Source organism: Hemitrygon akajei, chromosome 27 (genome assembly GCF_048418815.1).
Source record: "Hemitrygon akajei chromosome 27, sHemAka1.3, whole genome shotgun sequence".
NCBI classification, from domain to species: domain Eukaryota; kingdom Metazoa; phylum Chordata; class Chondrichthyes; order Myliobatiformes; family Dasyatidae; genus Hemitrygon; species Hemitrygon akajei.
Genome location: NC_133150.1, coordinates 38,013,207 through 38,034,213, shown reverse-complemented (window position 1 = coordinate 38,034,213; position 21,007 = coordinate 38,013,207). Strand labels below are relative to the sequence as shown.

Here is a 21,007-nt window from a genome sequence, read left to right as displayed (position 1 = left end):
CTTCTTATTCTGGCTTCTTCCCCCTTTCCTTTCCAGTCCTGATTAAGAAACTCCCTCCGAAATGTCGACTGCTCACTACCCTCCACAGATGCTGCCTGACCTGCTGAGCTCCTGCAGGATTTTGTGCGTGTTGATCTGGATATGAAAGTAACTCCAATTTACACAGTGGCTTCACTGTAAGATAATGATACAGGGAGCAAAGAAATAAGATAAATAAAATGATAAGTGATCCCTCCATTTTTAACTCTAGTGCTGGATTCATAGAACAATTACCCAAATAAACACAAAGAAAGCATGTAAAAACATTTAGCAAGTGTTTAAAACACAAAGCAAGAGTTTTAAAACATCAGCAGAGATTCTTCTTACTTTTATTATTAAGACTAGTTCTTGACTTTATTTAGTAGGAGATACAGCACAGAACAGGCCCCTCCAGCCCACCAAGACGCAGCCTAATTACAGGACAATTAACAATGACTAATTAACCTATTAACCGGTACGTCTTTGAACAGTGGGAGGAAACTGAAGCACCCGGAAGAAATACACGCGGTCACGGGGAGAACGTACAAACTCCTTACAGATGGCACGGGAACTGAACTCCAAACTCTAAACGCCTTGAACTAAATATCATCATCATCAAATGCCTGTTACACCACTGGTGTTTAGGGCAACGATGAAAATCCTCCATCTCTGTCTAACCTTAGCCATCTTCTCTATTGTGCCCCAGGTGTGGCTCAGGGTCCTCTATGCACGGCGCCAAGTTGTCTTTAATCTCCCACGAACCCTCTGCCCTTCAGGGGGTCCAATGATGATGGAGCTGGCCTCTCTTCTCATCACATGCCCAATCCATCTCCAATGTTTTCCTCACAACGATTGCGACCGTGTCTGCTTGGTGACGCTGAAGGAGTAGGGTGTGGTTGGAGATCTTTCTTGGCCAGAAAATACGGCCAAGAAGCTCATGGTGTGGAATGACAGCTTGACCAAGTCGATCTCTGTCTTGTGCCAGCATTCTGACCCGTACAAGAGAGTGGACGGAACACAGCTCGGGTTCAGACACACCCTGGTGTGGACACTGTGCTTGGTTGATCCGCATATGTTGCACATTGATCTGAAGATGGAATAGCATTACAGCAGCAACTCCAACTATTGACCGATTATCCAAATAAACATGAAGAAAACATGTAATGTGTTTGAAAAGGTTTAAAACAGTCCCAGGAATTGTTCAAAGATCAGAAATGGCCAGGAATAATATGGGGTGTGTTAGTATCAGGGAGGTACAGATTAGTGCATTAGAGGTTGGACTGCCCAGTTAGATGAGAATAATAATTAGTCAGCAATATTACTTGACCAGAATGAATGCAAAATGCAAAGTCATTTATTATTTTCAATATATTATTACCCTGAGGGATATATTTATATGTTAGTTACATTAATTCAAAGCCAATTTAAATGCAAATGTGCTTTGGCAGTTAATGAACATCTAGGGGTTATATGTTAAACTATGTGATTCAGATTATAAAGACACCAAGATCAATTTAAATGCTAATATGATGAGTTGGTTAATGATTATCCGTGGATTAAAAAGAGTCAGATTATTCTAGAGGTTGTCACTCATAAGGTACCAGCTGTTAGGCAGTCAATTTCATTAGAACAGGCCAGCACCAAGAGAGTCATACTGCTCTTTGGTCCTGTGTGTTCAAATAGACATGGGAGCAATAATAGGCCATTCGGCCCATTGAGTCTGTTCTGCCTTTTCCTCATGGCTGATCCATTTCCCTCTCAACCCTACTCTATAAGCTGATAATTGGCTACCAGCTTTCAGAAAGTAAGAGCAGGTTACCTTAAAGTTGGGTCATTCAGTAGTCTGGAAAACTGAAACATGCCCAGATGGAAGGTAGGGTGCAGTCCCCAACATCTCCTGGGACCGCTGGCAAATGATTATTGGACACGCTCTTATAAGGCACCCTAAGGCACGTATGGAAATGTACAGCCCCACAAGAGGCTACAGAGACTGGTGGATTGAGCCAGTTCCAAAACGAGTACCACCCTTCCCGATACCGAGGACATCGTCTAGAGGCAGTATCTCAGGAAGGTGACATTCATCATCAGGACCCTATTAGCTTGTTTATCAGCGCTGCCGCCAGGCATGGGGTACAGGAGCCTGAAGTCCCTCACCTCAAGGTTCAACAACAGCTGCCGTCAAGTCCTTGAAATGCCTTGAGAAACCGTAACACTACCTCGGGCTATAACTCTTTGTCCCTCTCTCTCAGCCCCCCCTAGAGTTGTTACGTTTATTTCGTAGTTTTTGTTGCACACGTGTAAGTTATGTATAATCCAAGTTAATTTAATGTTTCATGTGTGTAGTGTATTGTGCTGCCGTTTCCAGGAGCTAATTTTCATGGCATTATTCCCTGGTATACGTATGCCCATGACAATGAACCTGAGTGGCCACTTTATTAGGTACACCTGTATACCAGCTTGTTATTGCAAATATCTAATCAGCCAGTCGACTCAAAGCACAAAAGCATGCAGACATGGTCAGGAGGTTCAGTTATTGTTCCAAGCAGACATCAGAATGGGGAAGAACAGTGATCTAAGTGACTTTGACCATGGAATGATTGATGGTGCCAGGTGGGGTGATTTGAATGTCTCAGAGCTTTCAGAGAATGGTGCAAAAAAAAAAGTCCACTGAGCGGCAGCTCTGTGGGCGGAAACGCCTCGTTAACGAGAGAGGTCGGAGGAGAATGGCCAGACTGGTTCAAGCTGACGGGAACTCAAATAACTACGTGTGCAGAAGAGTATCTCTGAATGCGCAGCGCGCTGAACCTTGAAGTGGGTGGGCTACAGGAGCAGAACATGCACTCACTGGCCACTTTATTAGGTCAAAGAGGCACCTAATAAAGTGGCTGCTGAGTATATAAACACAAATCGCTGCACACTATCGTTGCTGTTTGAGGATGCAATTGTCAGATTATATTTTCAGAAATTAATCTAATGCTGCGAATTGCTTTGACTGTGAAAGACTGTACAGTCAAATAGCAATTATGCTTGGAGATGGGGCACTGAGGCTTCACGCACCATTAAAGTTAGCCTCGATGCACTCCGCGTCTGAGAGAGGACTCCAGGGATGGCATGGATCAATAAAGAGCAGTATCGTCAGCTGGACGGCGGAGAGAACCGTTATAAACAAAAATAACGCTCGCAGCTCCCAGCTTTACATAGTCTTCCAAAAATAACCAACAGCAAAGAAAACCACTTCAAGTTCTCCCACGCATCTGAATGGGCGTGCGTAGGTCTCGACTGTCTCACGACTTTTCTCAGCCACAGGTTGGTGGGAGTGGGAAACAGGAGCCTGATGATTCCCAGAGAGGTCACTCATCCAGTTAGTGAGGAGGTGCTACTAATTTTAATTCAATCCCTCATTAAAGACAGAAATTGGCACCCTCACCAACCCCGCACACATCAGCTCAATAGATGCATGGGCTGCCCATTGTGGAACGTACAGAGGCACCAAGCTATGTCCAGGGTTCCGCTCCAATCCAGGACTGAAGGAGATTCAGGAGAACTTGGATTCCTAACTCCCCTGCCTTACTCACCCTTCAACCAATTCTCAGAAACTTCATTAACATTCCTTCTTTAAGTTTTCTGACTCTTTAACACACAGAATCTGTTCAGTACATTCGCAGTGATAAACAAAATACTGACTTATTAAGTAGCTGGAACAATATTAACTGCTGTGTTCGACTGTCTTACTTAACGTCACCAGTGAGTTAGAACTGTCAATCATGGTCATCAGCACAGCCTCCTACCTTATCAACGCAAATGCTACTGACGTGCAAAGGCCACAGAGAACCAACAGTGACTTCATTGTAAGGTTCACACTGCAAGCTGCCGTCTCCTTGTTGTTCCTCTTTGCAAACTTCTCTCTGGGTAAAGTTTCTGTCTCCGGCGACTTTTATAATCCCTCACCCATGCCTGCAGCTTCACCATCCATCTTCCAATTGGCTCTCGCTCATCCCTGCTGCTTGCTGCCCTGCCCCTATCAATTTGGACTTCAGAGGACAGTCATAAATACTCTGAGTAAAGCGACTGAGCTGAATGGCAAAGGATATTAAATATTGCAAGTTATCTGCTGAGGTTTAAGCTACCTTTAAATGTGGGTCACAATTTTTTTAAACAAGGGAATCTATTTAAAATGAATGCACCAAGGTTGATTAGGGCCCTTCTGGGAAAAAGGAAAAGACCAAATGGTCATGTGAGATTGATTATATCTGTTCCATATTACTGAGACCGATCCCAAAAGCCTTTCCCTGTTTATTCCACTCAAACTGCATCCAATTTAAACAAATCCAGTAGGCTGTAAAATGATATAGACTTGCATTAAAGAGAATTGCTAAAAACAGAAAGCTTACCAGCTTGGAGACACAATTGACTGCGGACGCTGGATTCTGGAGCACAAACAGCCTGCTAGCGGAATTCAGCGGGTCCAGCAGCTTCTGCAGGGTGAAAGGTCAAAACCCCTGCATCAGGACTTCTAAACTAGGCTTACCAGCTTGCTTCATGCAAGTTCACCGCACTTGGAGTACTGTGCTCAGTCCTGATCACCTCATTACTGGAAGGACGTGGAAGCTTTAGAGAGGGCGCAGAAGAGATTCACCAGGATGCTGCCCAGGGTGAGAGAGCAAATCTTTTGAGGACAGGTTGAGCAAGCTAGGTCTTTTCTCTTTGGAGTGAAGGAGAATGAGAGATGATTGGATGCGGATGTAAAAGATTTTAAGAGGCACAAATCATGTGGACAGCCAAAGACTATCCCCAAAGTGGAAAAAGCTAATATGAGGGGTCATAATTCTAAGGTGGTTGGAGGGAAGTAGAGGGGGGATATCGTGGTTAGATTTCCTTTTACACAGAGAGTGGTGAGTGTGTGGAATGCCCTGCCAGGGGTGGTGGTGAAGGCAGATACATTAGAACATAGATACGCACTTGGATGAGAGAAAAGGAGAGCTTTGTGGGAGGGAAGGGCTTACTTGGCGGGCATAACATATGGGTTGGAGCATCTGTACTGTGTCCTATGGTCTAAGATGGGTGGGAAGAAGAAAGGCAGAGTGAGAAACAGATGGAGTTTACAATGCAGGACTGAAATTTAGAAAATTAATGCGATCGGAAGGGCAGGTTTGGAGGTTTTTACTAAGAGGCTAGGGAATCGTCGACACAGGGAGTTTCAGAGAGTGGGGCAGAGGCTCCAGGGTCAAAGGTTGAAGGATAAGAATCAGAGGCCAAGACTGGAGGAGGGAGGGCTGCACTTGGTGACTAGGTTCGGGGATTCGCAGTGAAGGAGCAGTAACAGAGCAGGAACTGTTAACAGGAAGGGAGTAAAGAAAGAGTTGAGTTGATCTCCGAATGCATCCCTCATCACAGCAGGGCATGGTACAACATTTCATCAACAAAATACCTTGGATTGTTGGCATCATCTCAGCAGCACTTTGCACAGTTCACACTACACATAGCAAGCTGTCACAAGAGTGAAGTAGTAATGGACAAACACATCCTTTGTTATTCTGACTGAGGGACGAATAATAGAGAGGGAGGCAGGAACAGAGCTGAAAACAGAGTGTGGGGGAACTCAGCAGGTCAGGAAGCATCTGTGGAGTGAAACGGACAGCTGACATTCCAACAACATCTCCCCTCTGCCTTTCAGTACAGATGAAGGGTCTCGACCGTAAACGTTGAGTGCCCATTTTCTTCCACAATGGTGCTTGATCCGCTGAGTTCTTCCAGCATCTTGTTTCTTGCTCCAAATGACAGCACCTGCAGTTTCCAAATGTCTCTGACATTTGACAGAATTATCTCTGTAATTCAAAAGCATTTTAAACTATTAAACTTGAAGTAATACTGGCAAAACTGAACACAGCGAAGGTAACGGGGTCAGAGAAGCACTCAATACCCTTAAACAAGCAGTTCCAGGATAGTACAGATCTGGTTTTTACCCAACGTTGTGGAAAACTGCCTGAGGACTTCTTTTCTAAATAAAGCTGGACAAATCCAACCTGCTAATTAACACCAAAATGTCCACTCTCAGTCCAGTGATGGAGGTTGGGTGGACGGCACAATCATGAAGTACTTATACTTCAATAAGATGCCCCCCTGTTGCCCATTTTCCCCAGAAACACCCAACTTCAGATGTCTTAACAGCCTTAATCCAAATCTGAGGTGTTTAACTTTAAGGCAGAATTTGACTGAAGATGTGGCTTTAGTTCAAGTTGGAGTCTTTCAGTTTTATGTTTTTATGTTCTATGTTTTTGCCTGTTAGTTCTCGTTGCTGTTTGCATGATTTTTAATGTTTTTTTTTGCATAGGTGGAGTTGGATGTACTTGTTGCCTTTTTTGTGTAAGTTGTTGTATTTTTTGCGTGAGGTGGTGTTGAATGTTCTTACTGCCGTTTGCGAGATTTGATTTTTTTACCTCTGCGGGAGGGGGTGTGTTTGATGTTTTCTTTGTTTCATGTCTATCTGGACAAGACGAATCTCAGAGTCATACTTACAAAGCATGCATACATACTTTGATAATAAACACGGCTTGAAACTTGAACCTTGAACCTTAAATCAAGGAGCTTGGTAAGACTGAAGCGAATGGGAAAAACTCTCAAACGATGGGGACTTGCACCCAAAGAACGACGTAACTTTAGAATAGATATGAGGAGGAACTTCTTTGGCCCAAGGGTTGTGAATCTGTGGAATTCATTATGGGAAGAAGGCATGAGACTGAGGTTAAGAGGGAAAATAAATCAGCTAGGACCGAATGGTGGAGCAGATGTGATGGGACAAATGCCTAAATCTCCTCCTATGTCTTATGGTCTAATGGTTGTCGGTCAATAATGACAACAAAGAATGGTACTGTAGAAGCTTCTCAAGTCCAACCATCTTCAGTTGCTTCTTCTATATTAAGGTCATGATGTTCATGGATGACTACATAATTTTCAACTCCTTCTGCAATTCTTCAGTGGACAAAGTACATAGAAAGGCTTGACACCATTCAGGCATGTAACATTCCCACTATGAGCATGCCAAATAATGATTTCTTCCAGCAAGAGAGAGATGGATCGTCTACCCTTGATTATATAATAGCTTTGCTGTCATTGAGTGCCCCTCTCTCAACAACCTAAGGATTGCCATTGTCTAGAAATTGCACTGGCCCAGCCATATTAAATCATGGACACAGAGGTAGGGTATTCACCTCTTTTTGTTCCACTATCTACACAACACAGAACAGGAGTGTGGTTGAATATTTTTCACTTCTCTGCATGTGTGTCGCTCCAACAACTCTCAGGAAACACATTACCATCCAGGAAAAGGTGACTCCATGGCTAGCATCCCATCTGACATCCAAAATATTAATTCTGTCATAGGAACATTCAAGTTGTAGGTCTTACTCAAGCCTTCCACTTGGCTCTACTACTTAATCTGATCTGTTTGTTACCTCAACTTCTCATTCTCTTCCCTCTGTGGTAACATTACACCCCCTTGCTTATCAACCAGCTACCTAACAACGCCTTAAAATTTCAAACTGTTTCCACCAGGATATCGTGGTCACAGTATGTAAGATCTACAAAGCTCATGGTAGCCACTCACCTACTCCAGCAGCACCTTGCAAAAGCACAAGGAGGAGTGAAGGAGGACGAGGTTAGCAGCTACATAGAACACCACCACCAGATGGGTGTTGCTTAAGAACACAACGTCCATCTTGCTTGCTGTCTGTGCTTGCTGGATAGCTGTCGAAGGAACACATTCAGAACTTAGAACAGTACAGCACAGTACAGGCCCTTCACAATATTGAGCCGACCTTCTAGCCTACCTCACAATCAATCTAACCCTTCCCTCTTATGTAGCCCATAATCTTCAATTTTTCTTTCATGTATGTGCCTATCTAAGAGCCTCTGAAATGTTCCTAATGTATCACAAGTTCCTGGACATGGGGGGCATCATTTACAATCCTTACCATCTGAACCATACCATCTTTTTTCAGCTACCATTGGGCAGGAAGTATAGAAGCCTGAAGTCCCACGCCACCAGGTTCAAGAACTGTTGCCCCCTTCAACCATTCTGCTCTAGAACCAATCTGCAAACTCCGAACCACTACAGTTTAGCAAGACTATGACCAATCACTTGTTCTCAATTGGACCTTGTTTAGCTATGTTCTAATTATGTTCTTCCTTGTCATAATTGTGTATGCGTTTAAGTTAAGACTTTTTTGTGAACGCTGCCTATATGATGCTATGAGCCTGTGGTGCTGCTGCAAGTAAGTTTTTCATTGCACCTGTACATATGCCAGCAAACTCCACTTTAACCTCCCCTCCTATTTCAATTCTCATCCACATCCAGATCTCTGTCTGGAGCTCTCTTCCCAACAGCACCTTCACCAGATGGCCTGCAGTGGTTCACGGAGGCACCTCACCACCACCTTCTCAAGAAAATTAAGGGGCAGACAATAAATGTTAGCTTGCTAAAAATTCCTACTGCCCGATAAAAAGGGACGGTGATGCAGCCAGTTAGAATGCTCTCCACGGTACATCTGTAGGTACTTGCGAGTGTCTTGGTGACATGCCAAATCTCCTTAAACTCCTAATGAAATATAGCTGCTGTTGTGCCTTCCTTGTAACTGTATCGATATGTTGGGTCCAGGATAGATTAAATAACACTCCACGCTGACAAATGGAACCAGCGTTTGTGGGTGCCTTGGTCATGGAGGAAGTGGGCTAAAGGACCTGTCTCCATGTGGTACCTCTCCATGACTTAACTATCATAAAAAAATTGAAACAGCAATAAATTAAACAAAGGTCTGGTGGCACAGCCTCAGATTAAGGGGACATCCTTCTAAAACTAAGACGAGGAGGAACTTCTTTAACCAAAGGGAGGGTGGTGAGTGTGTGGAGTTCGTTGCCACAGACATTTGTGGAGGCCAGTCATTGGGTTCAGAGATCGAAGGATTCTTGATTGGTAAGGGGGTTAATAGTTATGGAGAGAAAGTGGGAAAAAGGGGTTAAAAAAGTAATCAGGCATGATTGAATGGCAGATTAGACTCAATGGGCCAAATAGCCTAATTCTGCTCCAATATCTTATGGTTTTATTATTAATAACGCTTGTCTCTCTAATTGCTTCATCTCCATACTTGAGCCATGGAAATTATGGCAGTAAAGAATGATCCTGAGGCAGAATTAGAACTGTCAGAGGACCTGAGAGAAGATTGCCCACAAAATGATGCCGCCTCACTGTTGGGCTTCTAAGCTTGTCATTAACTTGGGACTTCCATGTTTGGTAAAGCCATGTTTCTAAGCCTCACATCTACTTTATATAAACAGGTAAATATCAGGAGTTGGTGCCGCCCCCCCCAAGGACGGTGAGTTCTTCTGGGTCAGCAGATCCAGAGTTCGAGGCCTGGAGTTCAGGGTCCTGTTATTAGTTAATCCGGGATCATTACCGAAGATCGAAGCTGAAGGGCCAATCCGAATCCTGGCAGTCAAGGCGCCCAATGGCCAAAGCCCTGGGTCAGTAATTCTACTGGGGAAGTCAAAGCCCCCACGTCTGATAGTCCGCCAGTCCACTGAAGGTTGAAGGCCCAGAGGCGGCCTGTCCTGGTGATGACTGTATGTGTGCATGGGTGAGCGGGAGGAAGGGGCTTATCTTGCTGTTGTTGTTGTTGCTTGTTTTGTTCTTTTGAACATGGGGGAGGAGGCATGCTAAGCTGAATGTATGACGACATTTGCGGGCTGCCCCCAGCGCAGCGTTAGGTTGTGTTGGTTGTTAACACAAGCATTTCGCAATGTTTCAGTGCAAATGTGATAAATAAGTGAATCTCAGTGTGAATCTTCCCAGGCTTGGAGAAAAGGGTGGCGATGCCGTACTATGCAGTCCTTTCAACAACCAGCAGATGGGGCTAGAGTTCCCCTTACATCAGCCCCAGAACCAGATGAGCTCACAGCTGGCTCTCCTGACCCTTCTCACTGTCGGTATGGAAAACAAAAATGATGGACGTGAATATACAAGATCAGACTTAGTTCCAATTTTACTGCTGCACGCTGATTACCTTGCCAAAGAATGCCTTGCTACTTACTGGCCAGGAGCCCACTTCTCAAAAAATAGTGGAAGGAAGAGAGAGCCAGGGAAAGAGGGAGTTGAGAGAGTCCAAAGTCATCAACAGTCAAAGTAGTTTTCTGAACTGCAGTTACTATTAGAACATCAGAAATATTGCAGGCAGGCCGCCACAAAGATGAATGTGTTGTACACCCAGATGATTAAGATCATCTTTATAATGTTAAGGTTAAATGTTGTCCAGGTTTTTAACTCAGTTGGTATTAGGTCTCACTAAATAACGCAAGCATCACCAGAATTACAAACCTGTTCTGAAATACTTCTACTGACGTTAAGCTGGGGAAAATTTCAAAATCAGAATCAGGTTTAACACCACCGGCATATGCCATGAAATGTGTTGTTATGCGACAGTAGTACTGAGTACCTTTTACGAGGGGTGATTGATAAGTTCGTGGCCTAAGGTAGAAGGAGTCAATTTTAGAAAACCTAGCACACCTATGTTTCAACATAGTCCCCTCCTACACGTACACACTTAACCCAGTGGTCGTGAGGCTTACGGATCCCTTCTTTGCACAAGTGGTCCACACCAGGGGTGACTGATAAGTTTGTGGCCTAAAGTAGAAGGAGATGAGTTATTAACTTCAAACTTTCTGCATGATCACTCAAAGAGTTGAACCACACGTGCACGTAACGAGAGCATCTTAGACCTCCAAGTGGTCCACTGCAGATGTGATTGATAAGTTTGTGGCCTAAAGTAGAAGGAGATGAGTTATACAGCTCTCGTTACATACATGCACAGGTCAACTCTTTGAGTGAAAATGCAGAAAGTTTGGTTAATAACTCATTTCCTTCAACCTTAGGCCACAAACTTATCAATCACCCCATGCTGTGGACCACTTCTAATGGTCCAAGACGCCGACTTCTACAGAGAAGGGATCCGTATGCTCCACGACCGCTGGACTAAGTGTGTAAATGTAGGAAACATAGATGTGCTAGGTTTTCTAAAATTGACTCATTCTACCTTAGGCCACGAACTTATCAATCACCCCTCGTGTAAGTAACCAAGTTTTGTGATAATCCAAATATTTTGCTTTAAACATAATTATTCAGGTTTAGGTTACTTGTCATATTCATCCATACCCAGGGTATAAATGAGATGGAAATTGGCTCTTTGCTGCAACAGCACAGTACACACAATCATGATATAAACTTGTATTAATGTAAATCATATACAACTTACACAATCGAATACGCAAAAACAAATATAACATTAGTGTAAAGTGAGGGAAATATAGTCTGCAGTTGAATTAGGGCTTTACGGATCAATTCAATGATCTGATGGCAGTGTCTGTTGTTGGACCTTGAGGCGTGAGTCTTCATGCTCCTGTGCCTTCTATCCGTCTGGGCAGCCTCCAACCTGATGGTATGAATATCGATTTCTCCTTCCAGTCAAAAGATTTCCTCCCACTCCCCTCTTCATCTATTCCCCTCTCTGACCTTTTACCTCTTCTCACTTGCCTATCACCTCCTCCTGGGTTCCCTCCTATGGTCCACTCTTCTCTCCCAGCAGATTCCTTCCTCTCCAGCCCTTTATCTTTCCTACCCACCTGGCTTCACCAATCATTTTTCAGCTAGCCTCTGTCCCCTCCCCCACCTTTTTATTCTGGCATCTTCCCCTTTTCCTTTCCAGCCTGAAACGTTGGCTGTTCATTCATTTCCATAGGTCCTGCCTGACCAGCTGAGTTCCTCCAGCATTTTGTGTGTGTTGGTTTGGATTTCCAGCATCTGCAGATTTTCTTGTGTTTATCCTGTGTCTCCAGTTAATGGCAGCAATGAGAAGAAGGTGTGGGCCAGATTGGGTCGGGGGGGGGGGGGGTGCCCTTAATGATGGATGTCACCTTCCCGAGTGGCTGAGGCAGGTACCGTTACAACACCAAAAAGACATTTGGACAGGTGCATGGTTAAGAAAGACTTAACTGGGTACGGTCAAAATTATCAATAGAGAGCTTTTATCAGCAGCTTCTCACCATGGCAACCCTGGCTTCACCTCTTCAGAAATGATCCCTTTGTCCTATCGTGAGCATTGATTTCTCTAACTTCTGGTAATTTCTCTCCCTCCCTCTCTTCCTTTTTCCATTTTCCACTCTGGTTCCCCTATCAACCCTTCTCCTCACCTGCCCATCACCCCCCTCTGGTGCCCCTTCTCCTTCTCTTTCTTCTATGGTCCACTGTCCTCTCTGATTAAATTCCTATTTATTCAACCTTTACATCTTCCACCTACCACATCCGATCTTCTGACTTCGCTCCCCACACACCCCCAGCCACCCACCTTCCCCCTCACTTGGTCTCACCTGTCACCTACCAGATTGTACTCGTTCCCCTCCCTCACCTTTTTACTCTGGCTTCTGCTCCCTTCCTTTCCAGTCCTGATGAAGGTACTCAACCCAAGACATTTATTATTTATCCCCCTCCATAGATGCTGCCTGACCTGCTGAGTTTCCCCAGCATTTTGTGTGTGTTGCTCCGGATTTCCTGTATCTGCAGAATCTCTAGTCACAACTATCAATTCCTGCCCTCCCCAATCCTCTCTATAATTAAAAACTAACTACAGTATTTTCACATTTTCCCGGTTCTGATGAGGACATGGACATGTTTCCATTTCTGATGCTCTAGCTATTTTCAGCATTTTGTGATCTCCAGAATCTACAGCCTTCACTTTATGTCTGGATGAGAAGGTTTTTCATGATAGGTTTGGGAGGGTCAAGACTCTTCTCTCGAATCCGTCAACCTCTACAACAAGATGCAGTCTTTACATCAGTTCAGCTGTGTGCGGGGCCCTGAGAAATCCCAATAAAAAGGAAAGTTGGAATTCCTCCAGGTGATTGTAAACATCTGGAGACCAGATCAGCTCCTATTACGCAGAGAGCTGGCTTTCGGTGATACAGAGGGTATGGAGTACATTCCTTTCCATACCATCTGACCCATTTCCCACAAACCCACATTCAATCACTGTTTACATCCACAGGGACTAAACAACATCACGCCACCAGGTTAATATATTGTTGAATTTTAGGTGCCGTTATTACAGCTAGTAAAGACAATTCCCAAGAAGGCATCCCTAATTGAAATCCATCTCCCTTCCATATTCAGATTCAAAGTTCAAAGTCAATTTATTATAAAAGTGCATGTATTTGACTATGTACAACCCTGAGATTAATTTTCTTGCAAGCATACATAATAAATCGATAATAGAATAATAACCATAATAGAATTAATGAAAGTCTGCACCAACCTGAGTGTTCAAACAGTGTGCAAAAGTCAACAAACTGTGTTAACACAAAAGAAAGAAAATAAATAAGTAAGCAATAAATATCGAGAACATGAAGCGAAGAGTCATTGAAAGTGAGTCCATAGGTTGTGGGAACATTTCAATGATGGAGCAAGTGAAGTTGAGTGGTTAACCCCTTTAGTTCAAGAGTCTAATGGATGAGCAGTAATAACTGTTCCTGAACCTGGTCGTGTGATTCTTGAGGCTCCTCTACCTTCTTCATGAAGGCACCAGTGAGAAGAAAGCATGACCCGGGTAGTGGGAGTCCCTGATAATGGGTGCTGCTTTCCTGCGACAGTGCTTTGTGTGGATGTGCTCCATAACGGGGAGGGCTTTACCCATGATATCCTGGTCTTTTTGTAGGAATTTTCATTCAAGGGTGTTGGTGTTTCCACGCCAGGCTGTGATGCAACCAGTCAATATTCTGCCCACCACACATCTATAGAAGCTTGTCAAGATTTTAGATGTCATGCTAAATCTTCGTTAACACCTAAGGAAGTGGAGGTGCTGCTGTGCTTTCTCTATAATTGCACTGGAAAGATTCAAAGATTCATGGTACATTTATTATCAAAGTATACATGTCCCACAACCCTGAGATTTGTCTTCCCAAAAAAAGCACACCGTGGAACCCATTCAAAGAAAATATCAAACACCCAAAGTGCAAAAAAAGAACAAATCTCACAAACGGCAAAAAAAACGAAATGAATAACACACAGAACATTAAACGTCAAACCGCAGAGTCCTTGAAGCAGTCTAGGAATGTTCAGTTTAGTTCAGTTCGGCTCAGTTTAGCGCTACATCACTTGCTGACAGCAGGCCGCCGAGCCAGTCCGCCCGATCAAAATCGTGCAAAATAGCAATTAAAAAACGAGTAACCAGAAACCAGAAACACATATAGCTTGCACTGCAGAGTCCTTCAAAAACAAGTCCAGTCTACAAATATTGCTGATGAAACCTTGCCCAAGCCCCAAGACTCTTGCACCGTCCTCCGGCCGCGGTGAGCGAGAGGGAAAGGGAGACCAGTCAAGCACAAGCAGACAGAGTTTCAAAGATCCAGATGGCACTGATGCCCGCTCACCTTGAGCTCTCATCTCCATCGATTTCAATCTTACTTGATGCTTTAATCAGCGAGTTGGTCAAGAAATGAAGCCAGTCATGGATTCGCGCTCCACCATTAGGCACACCCCATTCTCAACCTCGATCTCAACCGCTCCGGATTCCCTTGAAGGTAACAAAAGCACCTGATAGCTCAGGTGGCTGAAAACACATTATCACAATGGAAATTGCTGGTTCCAAACACACACAGATTAGTAGTAGAAGTACAAACATTTGTATATTTAAAAGGAGCAAGAGACGAAGAAGTAGCTTCGTGAAGTGTCTGCAGGAAGTCTTGTGACTAGTCATGTGATCACCGGCATCATTTACGTGCTGGGTCTAGGACAGGTCCTCTGAAATGAAGACACTGAGGAATTTAAAGTTGTTGATCTTCTTACATCTGATCACCCAATGAGAACTGGCTCCTGAAGTCAATAATCAGCTCCTTGTTCTTGCTGACATTGAGTAAGAGGTTGTTGACGCACCACTCAGCCAGATTTCCAATCTCCCTCCTACATGCTGATTCATCACCACCTTTGATTCAGCCTACGACTATGGGGACTTCAGCAAACTTGAAAATGGGATTGGAGCTGCGTTTAGCTGCACAGCCATAATACATCCAGGCCACAAACCTTTGGAAGTCTCTTCCTCAATGATGGTGGAAACAGAGTCTTTGAATATTTTAAGATAGCGGTACATTTTTGATAAGCAAAAGATGAAAGGTTACTAAGAGTAGATGGTGATGTGGAGTTGAATTGATAATCAGATCAGCCACTGACTTATTGAAAGGCAGAGGAGGCTCAGGAGGTTAGTTCTAATCACAGCTGATATGCTATCAATGCCTGCCCTAACCAGAGACCCCTCCCAGGTATGAGAAGTGATTCTTGTTCAGAGATTGGACATGGAATTTGATTGCTAGGATTGTCAATTAGAAATCCCTCCTCCACCTCCAACATAGTTAGTACATCACCCCCCTCAGCCTCTATACTGAAGTGAACCTACTCTTTTCTATGCAATCTATCCCTAAATGCAACACCTTCACAAACATCCCCTTCCACGTGTGCACCTTTAAGTGGTAAATCTGCAATTATTTTTTAAATAATTGAAGAGGTGACCAAGAGGATTGACAAGGGCAGCGTAGGAGACATTGTGTAAATGGACTTCAGCAAGGCTTTTGGTGAGGCCCCCTATGGTAGGCAGGTTATATCGTATCCAGCAACATTCACTATTTGAATACAAAGTTTTCTTAGGGGGTGAAGCCAGGGGGTTATAGTGGACAATTATTTATCAGGTTGGAAGCCCATGGCCAGTGGTGTGCCACAGAGATGCTGTTATTTGTCACTTACATTGATACTTTGTAAAGTGAACTCAGTTGACATGGTTAGTCACTTCGTGGCTGATGCAGAAATTGATGAAGATCATCCAAAGTCACTGTGGCTTCAAGATCATTTGGGATAATGGACCAAGAAATGGCAGGTGGAATCTAACACAGATGTGTGCAAGGTGTTGTGCTTTGGGAAGTTAAATTAGGACTACTGGCCCACAATCTTTCTAATGTCAGACAGAAGGTACCACAGTATAAGAACAAGGATTGTTATACTGGGTAGCAGCTTCTCTCGCCAGGCTGTGAGACTTCTGAACACTCTGCTGCTACCCAGTACACATTATTGATGACAGCACCTGTAATATTTGTTATTGTACATTTAACTATATGTTGTATATGCAGCACATGTCAACTTGTACATCCAGAGAATGTTTTTATCTGTTAATATTACTGTGTTAAATTAGTTTTGGTGCTGTACTGTGTTTTGCACCTTAGTCCCGGGGAATGTTGTGTCATTCAGCTGTATTCATGTACACTGTTGAATCACAAAAAGTCTTGAACTTGCCAAGGATCCCATGGCAAACGGCAGGGACCCTGAGAGTGTTGTTGAACAGAGAGAGAGAGAGACGCAGGGGAACAGGTATGCAGTTCCCTGAAGTTGGTGACACAGACAGACAACGTGGTGAAGAAAATATTTGGCACACGTACCTTCATCAGTTAGGACATCGAGCACAGAAGTTGGGACATCTGCTCCAGGAGTACAAGATGTTAAGCAGCCCACACGTGGCGTATTGTGTACTGTTCTGTTCACTTAGTTACAGGACAGGCAACATTAAGGTTGTTACAGATTCTGGAAGGCTTGGGTTATAATGAGAGAATGGATAGGCTGGGGATGTTTTCCCAGGAGTCCGGGAGGCTGAGAGGCAAACTTATATTAAATGATAAAGGACATAGACAATGTGAATGGTCACTTTTTCCAAGGGTAGTGGAGTCTGTCCTGCCACCTTCCTGAAGAAGGCAAGTCTCTAGAAAAATTTGCCAAAAACAACCATGGTCAAGCCCACATCATACGACACAGCGCATAATGAATGAATGAGGGGAGTCTCAAACTCAACTTAATGTGAGGGGGGAAATATCTAGGGGGACCTGAGGAACACAACTTTTTCAGATCAAGAATGGTAGGCACGTGGAAATGCCAGAGGGAGTGGTAGAGGTGGTATAATGACAACATTTAAAATTTATTTAGACAGGGTACGTGTATAGGAAAGGTTTACGGTATAAGAGTCAGACACATGCATATGGGACTAGCTCAGGTAAGGAGTCTGATTGGTGTGGGTAAGTTGGGCTGAAGGATCGATTTCTGTGCCATATAACTCAGGGGCCACTTTATTAGGTACACCTATGGATCTGCTCGTTAATGCAAATATCTAATCAGCCAATCATGTGGCTCCAACTCAATGCATGAAAGCGTGCAGGCATGGTTAGGAGGTTCGGTTGTTGTTCAGACCAAACATCAGAATGGGGAAAAACTGCAATCTTAGTGACTTTGACCGTGGAATGATTGTTGGTACCAGATGCGGTGATTTAAGTATCTCAAAAACTGCTGATCTCCCCGGGTTTTCATGCACAGCCGTCTCTGAGACTTACAGACAATGCTATGAAAAGAAACATCCAGTGAGTGGCAGTTCTGTGTGCGAAAACACCTTGTTAGTGAGAGAGGTCAGAGGAGAATGGCCAGACTGGTTCAAGCTGACAGGAAGGCAACAGGAACTCAAATAACCACACGTTACCACAGTGGTGTTCAGAAGAGTATCTCTGATTACAGGACATGTCAAACCTTGAAGTGGATGGGCTACAGCAACAGAAGAACACGAACATACACTTACTGGCCACTTTATTAGGTAGAGGACATAGCTGATGAAGTTGTTACTGAGTGTATGACTCTGATTTCAGTTCCTTGTGAACTACCCACTCATCAATCTGCCTGCATCCCATCAGTGTCTGTCTAGAGAAACATCTCAGAATTTGTTTTCTTTGACCCATGAACTGCACTGAGACCGGAGAGTGGATTTTGGCAGAGACCAGAGTGAAGAAGGTTTAATAGATTTGCGTTCTTTGCCAACATAACAGTGATATGTTCGTACCCACTGGAACGTTTATTTTCCCACGTTTTCAGAAGACCAGGGCACAGGGAATTTAAGGTTACAGTGATGAAATGCGCGAACCGTTATACAACAAACATGTTAAAAGCTCACATATACCGGACCAGATGAAGAACTGGCTTCCTTAAAAGGGAAGGAAGATGTTAGCGCAGAGGCCCCTGTAATAGTTCATGCATTTTGACTAATTTTCCAAGCATGCACTTACGGTAGCTGGGAACGAAGGCAGAGAGGTTGGTGCGGTCATTCTGAAGGAAACTGCTTGTGGATGCACAATGGATGTATGTGCAAGTAAGGAAAGGCGTAATTCATTCTTGTGATAAACCTGCAAAAGATCCTCACAAAGAGAAGGCTCCACAGTACTTTGATTCTGTTGAACAGCAATGAACCTGGCTCTATTTCCTTAGCTCTTGTCTCACTTTCCTGCATTTTCTCACAAGTCATTCTAAAACCTAGACTCAGTGGCCACTTTATTAGGTACCTCCTGCTCTCTGCACACCACTGTTGTCACATGTGGTTACTTGTGTTACTGTCACCTTCCTGTCAGCTCAAACCAGTCTGGCCATTCTCATCTTACCTCGATCATTTACTAGGCGTTTTCAAACAGAACTCCTGCTCACTGGGTTTTTTTTTTGTAAACTCTAGAACAGGAGTTCTCAACCAGGGGTCCATGGCATAAAAAAGATCGGAAACCCCTGCCCTAGAGAATGTTGCATGTAAAAATCCCAGGGGATCAGCAATGTCTGTGATACTCAAACCACCCCATCTGGCACCAATAATTATTCCACTGTCGAAGTCACTTAGACCATATTTCTCCCCCATTCTGATGTTTGGTTTGAACAATAGCCGAACCTCTTGAGCATGTCTGCATGCTTTTATGTATTAAGTTGCTGCCACATGATTGGCTGATTAGATATGTGCATTAACGAGCAGGTGTCCAGGTGCATCTAATAAAGTGGCCACTGAGTGTACTGTATATTCACTGTCTTTTCAAGCGAGGTGTTCTGAACCCTAATTTGGAGCTTCAAAATGCTTTTCTCAAGGTTACCTCGCTTTCTTTTTTCAGTTACCTATCTTCCTTTAGTCGATGTCGAATACTTCCTGCATGGTTTTGAACATTTCTGTTACATTCCCCGTTAGCCCTCTCCAAACTAAATGCATAAACATAATCCCTCTTTCCTGGAAAATACAGTGCCTATAAAAAGTATTCACTCCCCCTTGGAAGTTTTCATGTTTTATAGATTTACAACATTGGATCACAGTGGATTTAATTTGGCTTTTTTTTTGACACTGATCAACGGGGAAAAAAAACTCTTTCATGTCAAAGTGAAAACAGATCTATACAAAATGAACTAAATTAATTACAGATATGAAACAGAAAATAAATGATTGCATAAGAATTCACACCCTTTCATATGACACACACAATCATTACTGGTGCAGCCAATTGTTTCTAGAAGGTACATAATTAGTTAAATGGAGATCTGTTTTTGGAGACCTGTGCGCAGTCCAGTTGCTTCAATTGACTGTAGTAAAAATCAAGTCAAGTCAAGTCAAGTCAACTTTTATTGTCATTTTGACCATAACTGCTGGTACAGTGCATAGTAAAAATGAGACAATGTTTTTCAGGACCATGGTTTACATGACACAGTACAAAAAACTAGACTGAACTACGTAATAATTTTAAAAACACAGAGAAAGCTATACTAGACTACAGACCTACACTGGACTGCATAAAGTGCACGAAAACAGTGCAGGCATTACAATAAATAATAAACAGGTGGGACAGTAGGGCAAGGTGTCAGTCCAGGCTTCGGGTACTGAGGAGTCTGATAGCTTGGGGGAAGAAACTGTTATGTAGCCTGGTCATGAGAGCCCGAATGCTTTGCAGCCTTTTCCCAGACAGCAGGAGGGAGAAGAGATTGTATGAGGGATGCGTGGGGTCCTTCATAATGCTGTTTGCTTTACACCTGTTTCTGGAAGGTCCAACTGCTGGTGAGTCAGTATCCCGGCAAAAGCTACACCATAAAGACAAAAGAACACTCAAAGCAACTCCACAAAAAGGTTATCGAAAATCATAAGTCAGGAGATGGAGCCACAAAAATTTTCAAGTCACTGAATATCCCTTGGAGTACAGTTAGGTCAACAATCAAGAAATGGAAAGAATATGGCACAGCTGTAAACCTGCCTAAAGCAGGCTGTCCTCAAAAACTGTATGTCCATGCAAGAAGAGGACTAGTGAAGGAGGTCATCAAGAGAGCTATGACAACCCTAGAGGAGTTACAAGCTTCAGTGGCTGAGATGGGAGCGACTGCGCATACAACAACTGTTGCCCGGGTGCTTCACTAGTCGCAGCTTTATGGGATAGTGGCAAAGGGAAAGACACTGTTGCAAAAAACTCACATGAAATCTCAGCTGTGGTTGGCCAGAAGATATGTGAGAGACTTTGAAGTCAGTTGGAAGAAGGTTCTATGGTCTGATGAAGCCAAAATTGAGCTTTTTGGCTACTAGACTAAACACCGCATTGTCATCAAAGACACACCATCCCTACTGTGAAGCATAGTGGGGGCTACGTCGTGCTGTGGGGACGCTTCACTACAGCAGGACTTGGAAGGCTTGTGAAGGTAAAATGAACGCAGCAAAATACAATAAAATCCTGGAAAAAAAAACCTGATGCAGTCTTGGGTAAGATTTGTTTTCCAGCAAGTCAATGACCCAAAGCATAAAGCCAAAGCTACATAGGAATGGCTTAACAACAAAGTGAATGTCCTAGAGTGGCCAAGTCAGAGTCCGGACCTCAATTGAATTGAGAATTGGTGTAGCTGGACTTGAAAAGGGCTGTTTGGTCACGATCCTCATGCAATCTGATAGTGCTTGAGCAGTTTTGTAAAGAAGAATGTGGAAAACTTGCAGTGTCCAGATGTGCAAAGCCGATAGAGACCCATCCACACAGACTCAAGGCTGTAATTGCTGCCAAAGGTGCATCTACTGTTATGAATGTGGAGGAACTCTGAGGGGGCCAA

At 43.7% G+C, this 21,007-nt stretch overlaps 1 protein-coding gene across 1 annotated transcript in view; it reads right to left on the bottom strand.

The window, feature by feature from the left end:
- ren (renin) overlaps nt 1-3,911 on the bottom strand; it is a 57,709-nt gene extending 53,798 nt beyond the window's left edge. The window contains exon 1 of the mRNA XM_073030682.1: nt 3,807-3,911. Coding sequence (XP_072886783.1) covers nt 3,807-3,865 — 59 coding nt within the window. The 5' untranslated portion in view covers nt 3,866-3,911. The remainder of the gene's footprint in view (nt 1-3,806) is intronic.
- Between the last annotated feature and the right edge of the window lie 17,096 nt (nt 3,912-21,007).